This window comes from Eubalaena glacialis, chromosome 15 (assembly GCF_028564815.1).
Source record: "Eubalaena glacialis isolate mEubGla1 chromosome 15, mEubGla1.1.hap2.+ XY, whole genome shotgun sequence".
Lineage (NCBI taxonomy): Eukaryota > Metazoa > Chordata > Mammalia > Artiodactyla > Balaenidae > Eubalaena > Eubalaena glacialis.
In genome coordinates this window covers 61446052-61454397 of record NC_083730.1, presented here as the reverse complement: position 1 = coordinate 61454397, position 8346 = coordinate 61446052, and the positions used below count along the sequence as shown (strand labels likewise).

The window sequence follows — 8346 nt, the reverse complement described above, 5'->3', positions numbered from 1 at the left end:
AAGCTTAAAGTGAGTTTCCTTTAAAGTGAATTCAGTCGCCTCACTTTATAGAAAACTGAGGCCTGGACAGGTGAAGTCACCTGTACATACTCGTTCACTTCCTCATCTATTCATTGAATGCATGATGATTGAATCTCTTCCCTATGCTGGATGCGAAGATCCAAGTCAGCCAAGAAGACAAATTCCAGTGGCTTTGCGATCAGAGAATCAGCTGCACCAGAGGAGCCACTGAGGCTGGAATGTGGATTTGCCCCCAGTGGCATGTCCTGGCTCTTCTGGGGAACTCAAGTCGCTGAAGACCAAAGAACATGGGGGACTCTATGATGTTCCATAGGCTGCTCTAGCTCATTTTGCAGAAGCCAGTAGTACTGTAAATTTCATAATGTACGCTTCTCTCCAGAGTGTCCAGAAATACTTTGACACTTTCCTGATGGACTCAAGTTCACTTTCATTTTCTGTCCTGTGCTGAAATAAGAAGTAAGTTTAAACTCCCCTCCCATCCAGGCTGCCACATAACATTGAGCGGAGTTCCCTGTCCTATACAGTAGGAGTTTGGGGGAGAATGGATACATGTATATGTATGGCTGAGTCTCTTTGCTGTGTACCTGAAACTATCACAACATTGTTAATCGGCTATACTCCAATATAAAATAAAAAGTTAAAAAAAAAGAGAAGTAAGTTTAAGCAATGGGAGATAAGCTCTCTCCTTGCAAATAGATTCCTACGACACTACAAAAAAAATCTGGTAAAGCAATTATACTCTAATAAAGATGTTTTAAAAAAAATCTGCATAGCAAGCCTGATGCTAATAGCTTTCAGTTATGCTTGCCTAATGACGCCCAAGCTCTTACAAATTCATTATGAGCCTTCTCTGCTTCCCTTTTATTACTATGCTGTCATTTTTTTTAATTAGTAATGCTTTGGATTCAACATATAACTTGATGGGTACCATCAAAGGAACACTCGTAAAAAGTTCTTTTCTCAACAAGGTCAAGATTGTTCCCATTATTGTTTATGATAGCTTTCATGTTCCTCTGAATTTTGTTTCATTTTCTTAAAATCTATGAAAAGTTGTATTTTTATGCTCTTGGATTAATGATAATTACATCACGGTTACCAGTACTTAGTTGCGCATTTAATCTAGGCTGGGGATTTTGTGTTTCTCTATATCTCACACAGTGCTGAAAATAATTCTTTGGTGGGATAAGAAGATAGAGTACATGTGGATACTTAAGGAGGTATTGATGGAGTCATGGAGTAGTGTCTTCCTATTAGCTAAATCTAACAGATTTAATGTTTGCTTTTTTAAAAAAGACCATTTCCTGAACTCATCTTCTGTTTTTCACTTTTTGTAACAGAATCTCAGTGACTTTGTCCAGACTCTCCCTCACCGATGTATGTTACTGATGAGAGGCACCCCAGCCCAGCTTCGAGCCTCACTCACCCTGGTCATCTCAGGATGTTGATACCTGCATCATCTTCCAGTGACCAAGCCCACAGTGCTTTCATCTTCCTCTGTGTGTAATGCATAGCCATCCACATGCCTACTCAGTCTGTGCTTTGAGGCATAGGAAATGGAATTTTAAAATGCAATACTCCATTCCCACAAGAAAAGGGTTTAAAGTATCTCTGCAAATAATGACAGCTTTCCCTCTCCATCTCTTTGCAGGCGTGCCTGGTTGTGAAGCACACGTGCACCCTGATTGTCTCTCTGGTTAATATAGAGACGCAGTGCATTAACTAAAGCCTGAGAATGGAGCCCATTTCTACTATTAACCATTTATTAAGTCAACAAGTAACTAATGACAACACTCTTCTTTCTAATGTGCAGCAGTTTTATGCATTTAGCGGTATTATTCCTTGAACAGATGTGTCTTTTCAAAGCTGTCTTCCTTTCCTAGGAACAGAGGATTTCTTAATTGTATGCTTGTAAGCTGCTTCGAAAGGTGTCTCTGAACACACCACTGAGATCCTTCCTTACAGAGGGCCCAGTGACATGCAAACCACCCCATCTTCAGGACGTGAATGGCCAGCTCCCCACATCAAGCACCCAATTAGCTCGTATTCTTTTGCTAAACGTACTCTTCAGCCAATGCAGTGAGCCTCAGTGCCTTGATTTGGAAGCCTTAGAAATACCTGGGAGTTATTTGAATGTGGCAGTATCAGAACTACAAAAGATAAGCAGGAAGCATTTCACAGCCCGTCAGCAAACTGTAGGATTTGAGAGCAGACACCCAGGGCTGTATCAAATTCCCTCCACGTTCATGTTTTGAATAACCAAGCACGTTAGCCGGGTTTTTGCTCAGCACTTCCCTTTATCGATAAAAAGGAGCATTCACAAAGAATCAATATCTAAAGCTCATCAGGCAACCGCAATTACTTTTATGATGTCCTCAATGCCGAGCTTTAACAAAGAAAACCTCGCTTCTATACTCTGAAAGGCACCGATAGATGCTGGCAACCACATTGATAGCACTTTTTTCTCAAGAAGTATAATAAGCTCTTGGGTCACCTTCAAAATATGGTTACGTTCTTTCCCTGGAGTAGAGTTACCGTGAGGCATCAAGTGACTGAAAAAGCGAGGAGAGGAAATAAAATGGTTGCTCAGCAGGAAAAGCGTGATGGTGGTGTTCCAGCCTGCCTCTCCGCCAGAGCAAGGTCATGGAAATTCAGCGTGAGCCCAAGTGGGTCTTCAGCAGCAGACACCATGAGCGCGATCCTGGCACAAGTGGTGTTTGTGTGACAGCTGCATATATGGGCTCCAGCTCCAGCCTCAGTCCTGCTCTGCAGAGGAAGGTGTGTCCCACAATTTCCCACTGAGTCATGAGGTCAAGTAAGAATTCCTCTGATGTCTTTAAATAGTCTTGGCTCCAGCAAGCAAACGTGGGTGTGGTTACTGAGTGTGCCTGTGTGTGCCTGGCGGGGATAAGCAGGTCTCCGGTTGCTGCTGGAGGGGCATGTGGAGGGGACTGCAGTTGCCTCCCAGTGACACTGGTAAGATCTGTTTGCAGTGGTTCAACACAAGAGCTCATGCACTAAGGTGCTCATGGAATGATGGTGTCTGATGGTAAAGGCAGGAATTGGCTGCCTTCTTTGCTGGATGGGAAGTTGATGTTGGGTTCTGTTGGAAAAATCACTTGTCCTGTGAAGAAGTTACATGGATTCCCCCCCCAGCCTTGAGCAGCTCTTAGAAGATGTAAGACGGCAGTCCCCCATACTAAAGCTGCCTAAGTCTGAACCTGAGAATGAGCCACCCACTGCCCCAGGCTTTGTTGCCCTTCCCCACATGGGGTGAAGGCAGAAGGGGGAATTAGGGTGAGATGACTGCTAGAATGGGGGTTTGACTGATTCATCCTGATCGTGTCCTTTGGTTTCTGAAACCCGGGGCTCAGTCTGCTCTATGCCATCTAGTGTTTTATCTTTGCTTCAGTCCTTTGCTTTAATTTCTCTTTCATGGGGATCACAACTTGCTACATTGTGGAAACCCAGGAGGGTCTGTCTCTTTCACCAGACTTTGAGCTCCTTGGTAGAAGGAGCTGAGCGTTATTCCTCTCGAGGTCCTTGCCCAGGGAAGGTGCTAATAAACTGAATTAAATTAAGGGTAGTAAGAAGTTAGATAAATCCTAGCAGCAACCCCCATTCCTATCTTGCTATTGTTTGTTGTGTCCTGTAGACAAACGTGCCAAGAAACCCGAATGCTTGGACTTCCCCTGATCTGAAGGTACTGTAGGTTCACTGCCACTTTTTCATTCTAATTCTTGAACTGTCACCACATAGTGATATCTCAGGGGCTCTTGACTGCTGTGACAACAGCGAGGTTCAGTGACTCTCGTGGCAGGAGCTCTGTAATTCCTCGTCCTGATTCTGCGTTTAACTGACAGCTGTGTACTCTTAGAATTAAAAACCAAACAAACCATATATTTACAGATCCTTTTGTCTAAAGAGTTTTGCATGTTGCTCAACTTATTTTTAAATGTCCATATGGGAAAGCCAAGTGGCAAATATCACCCTTCTCTGAATGTGAAAAAGGTAATGACTTTTTTGGGTGGCCTGTCTTTGCCTTACCTCCTCTTTCCTGCCTTTTGGCCATTTTTTCCCCTATTATTAGCTCATCTCTGAGGAGGCAAATGTAGTAAGGGAGGAATAATGAAATTATTAAAGGATAATGTAACCACTGGCAAGCGTCTTTAGAAAAGCTCAAGGATGTGACCGCGAGTGCAAGAGGAGGATTGGGAAGGAAGGTGGACACTGAATGTTAGCTTTGGTTTGTATTTATTCTCTGAAAGCCATCACGCTGTACCCCCGTCACTCACCACCAGACATCAGCATGAGCGCCTGGATTGTTACCCAACAGTCAGTCTGGAGGCAAAGTGCCTGTGGTTGTTTCCCCCCGGACTCGTGGCGAAGCTCTGGCTGATTTGGTCATTGCCGGGAGGGCAGGGCCCCAGCTTGCTCTTTGGTCCCAAGTGATGCTTGATGGCGGCTGAGGTGGCAGCATGTCTTGCCATTGCTACCCAGCTGCACGTTGCCCATTCAGGGGCTGAAACCAGATGGTGTCAATGCCTCCTATATCGTACCTGGCCCACTGCACGTACTTAGTAAATATTTCACTTTTGATTGACTTTGAATCAGACCAGCTGTTCTCCCTTCCAAAGGCTGAATCCCACCGCTCCCCAGAAGAATCAGAATTATTCCTCTTTGGGGAAAACCCAAGTCCTCTTTCAATTAATGTTTAGAAGGAGATGAACATAGTATGATGCAGGTTATTAAGAACATACAGAGCTAAAAGCAAACACCTCCTTAGAAAGGGCGTTCAGTGTGATTTAGCAAAGAATAGCACAAGCATCGACCCACAGAAACAGGAAGAGGAGAAGGTTTAGACCAGGAAAGTACCCGGCTGAGTCTGTCTGTGTCTCTGGCGCCCACGTCAGGTGTGTTTTTTGTCCTTCAGGTAACTAAAGAGCATCTCCAGACCCCCCTCCAGCAGCTCGGGCAGAGGTTTGGATAAAGGGTTGTGGGAAATGTGGAGCCCTTTGTCCATGGGGTTCCAAGCGATCCTGGCCAGTCTGCACAGCAGGTAGAGTTCCTCGGGGAGGGTCTGGATGTCATTGTTGTTCAAGTTCAGCAGCTCCAGCCTCGTGAGAAGGCAGAGGGAGCGGGGGAAAGTGTGGATATTGTTACTCTCGGCAATGAAGATCTGCAGGCTGGCCAGGCACTGGATGCTCTCGGCGATGTTCTCCAGGCGGTTGGAGCCCACGTGCAGGAAGTCGAGCTCCCTGAGCGAGAACACGCAGACAGGGATGTGGGCAAAGCGGTTGTGGCTGAGGTTCAGCTTGCGCAGCCGGGAGAGGTCGGCGAGGCTGGCGGGGAGCTGGGACAGGAAGTTGTGCGACAGGCTCAGGACCTCCAGGTTCCGGCAGGCGCTCAGCTCTGCCGGCAGCTCTGTCAGGCAGTTCATGTGCACAAACAGGACCTTGAGGCTCTGGAGGAGGCTGACCTCCCGGGGCAGGGTCTTCAGGCGGTTCCCGCACAAGTTCAAGACCACCAGCCTTGTCAGCTTCCCCACCTCGGGCGGGAGGACCCGGAGCTGGTTGTGGGACAGGTTGAGCTTCTGCACCTCTGACAGGCTCCACAGGAAGTCGGGAGCATCCGTCATGCCCTTGGTGACCAGGCTGAAACTGACGTGCCGCAGGCCCCGCTTCAGCAGACACCGTGGGTCCCTCCCCGAGAGCAGAGCATCGTCCCACGGGGAGAACTTCTGCCTCCCCCGCAGGACCCCCCGCCCCGGGGGGCCCTTGTCCTTGCAGCGGGCAACAGACTGCCTGGCCCCCATTTACCTGTCTTACTCGTGCTCCCCTGTCGCCACAGGTGGGGGTGGGCTCCCAGCCCGCTGCTGAAGCCCGGCAGGGAGCCGATCGGGTGATGGGAGCTGTGGCCGGTGGTGCCGCAGGTGGAGTAGGACTTGGGGGGAGGTCCCAGATCCCCGGCTCTCAGGGTCCCAGATGCCTGGTCCTCGGGGTCCCAGATGTCTAGCCGCGCCGCCGAGAGCCGCCCGTCTTCCAGGCTGGGTTGAAGTGGCTTCTCTGGGAGCAGCCAGGCTGTAATGATACCCTTGTCCCTGAAGCTGCAGAACTGAACCTCTCGGGTCCCTCTGAACACCACGGGGCAGCTGTCACTGTCATTCTGCCAGCACTTCATTGGCCTGGTGTGTGCAAACAGGTCAAGGGGAGGCCGTGTCTGACTTTCCTGTCTCCGCTTTTCTGGGTGTCACAGCTGAGCAGGGCGATTAACCAGCCCATCTCCGAAAAGAAGCCAAGGGGAAAAATAAAGCCAGGGTGTCTGCAGGTCTCAGGCTTATCCGGACCGTGGAGTGGAGCTGGGCTGAATGTGAGTCACAGAGTCATGTTCCCAAAGTGAAGGATCGGCAGACGTAACATGCACACCGATTCAAACCGCGGTGAATCATGTCGTTGTGAAAAAGTAACAGAAGGAACCCGGACACCTGGAATCCTCCAGAACAGGGTTTTACACAGTACTGGTCAGAGGTGACTCCTTGAGGAGAGGGTGAAGGGGTCTTGACCGCACTCCCATTTTCTCCCAGAGAAGCTCTGGGGTCCTCTGTTCTGCAGAGAGCTCCTGGGTTTGGTCGGGTGCTCTGTAAATGTTTGGACAGCCCTTGACTGGCCACTTAGTAAGGAAAGCACGGTGCCTATTGTCCTGGAAAGTAGTCTGAAGAGGCCTCCCTGGGTACACACCTCTCTCCATCTCTCTCTCTCCATCTCTCTCACTGAACAAGTTAACTTATACCCTAAGTAGGTAGAGTCAGTTGTTGGTGTCATGGGCTGAACTGTGCCCCCGCTCCCAAATTTCCAACGATGAAATCCTAACTTCCAGTAACTCAGAATGTGACCGTGTTTGGAGACAAGGCCACATGAGGACACAGGAAGAAGACGGCCGTCTGCAAGCCAAGGAGAGAGGCCTCAGAAGCAACCTACCTGCCAACACCTTCTCTTAGATTTGCAGCCTCCAGAATTGTGGAAAATAAATTTCTGCTATTTAAGCTCCCCCACCCCGCCCCGCTCCGGCCAAGTCTATGGAGCTCTGTGTGACGGCCCTGGCAAACTCACCCAGCTGGGGCACAGGCGGACACATCTGCATAGGTGAAAAAATCCTAAAAATAAGTTGTGGTTAAGGGGAGAAGAGATATCGAGGTTGATGGCCCAGGTTCTGAGAAAAGGGCGTATGGGCTTTGCGAGGGCTGGCTTGGCCCGCAGGCCTGCGGCTTTTGCTGGCACAGCCCTGGCATAGCAGTTGGGCCTCCTGGACAGCAGTGCTGGTCCTGTGACTGTGGTCTCAGAACAGTCATCACCAAGCCAGGACCTTGAGCTAGGCTCTGGCTGGGTGCCACCCCGGGGAAGCTGCAGGCCCATCCACTGTGGCAGAGCAGCAGGAGGTGTAAGACAATGCCAGGCCATTTCTGCCCCACTTGGCATTTGAGAGCGCTCTGACCCCTTTCAACTGAGTAAGCCCCAGGCATTCCTGGACAAAGGTGGACACTCTAGACTATTTTTATGGTATACTTGAGTATACCATAGGTATTAATTGGGGACGGCGGTGGGGGAGTAACGTGACTAAATTTGTGCCCTAGGTTTTTGGAGCAGATCACACCTTATATATGTAAATTTCATGTGACAATAGAATTCTGCTGCTTCCATGAGCCTGAGAAATTATGCTAGAATATCTGAAATGTGGGGACCAGCAGGAGCTGGGATGGTTTGAGAAAGAGTCATGGCTTTCTTCTTTGTGACAATTCTCTCTCTTTCCCCTTAATACATTCTTTCCAGTAAATACTTTTTGAGCACTTATCAATAGCCAATATTGATCGAATATTTACTGTGTGAAATGCACTGCACTAGGCACTTTACATAGAAGATGAATATTAAAATTATCTCCATTTTAATATGAGGAAAAGGAAGCCAGAGAGAGGTCAAGTTACTAATGCAAGATCAAGTCACTCGCCCGAGTTCAAGTATCTACTCAATGGCAGGACCAGAATTCAAACCCAGTTAGTCTGACTCAACAGCCCCGGCTGGAACCATAAGAAAACTCTGGGCTTAAACATATACAGAGCTGGAATAACGGTGGCTAGGATATGGTTTTCTGTTTTCAAGTTTCTATGGAGTAGGCCTGGAGAGAACATAGGTAAAGAAATGACTATGTAACCACATAATAGAAATAACTACATAATTAGGCATTAACCCTACTTTCTCTCCCCCAACACAACTAGGAGAAGCCAAAGTTAAAATACCATTCCCGAAGATTTTGGCATAATGGATTTAATCCCCT

At 48.1% G+C, this 8346-nt stretch overlaps 1 protein-coding gene across 1 annotated transcript; it reads right to left on the bottom strand.

Annotated features, from left to right (window-relative positions):
• Nucleotides 1–4927: 4927 nt before the first annotated feature.
• On the bottom strand, nt 4928–5833 carry LRRC30 (leucine rich repeat containing 30). The gene has a single exon (XM_061170271.1). It carries the CDS (start codon nt 5831–5833, stop codon nt 4928–4930), a length of 906 nt encoding a protein of 301 aa, XP_061026254.1.
• Nucleotides 5834–8346: the final 2513 nt, after the last annotated feature.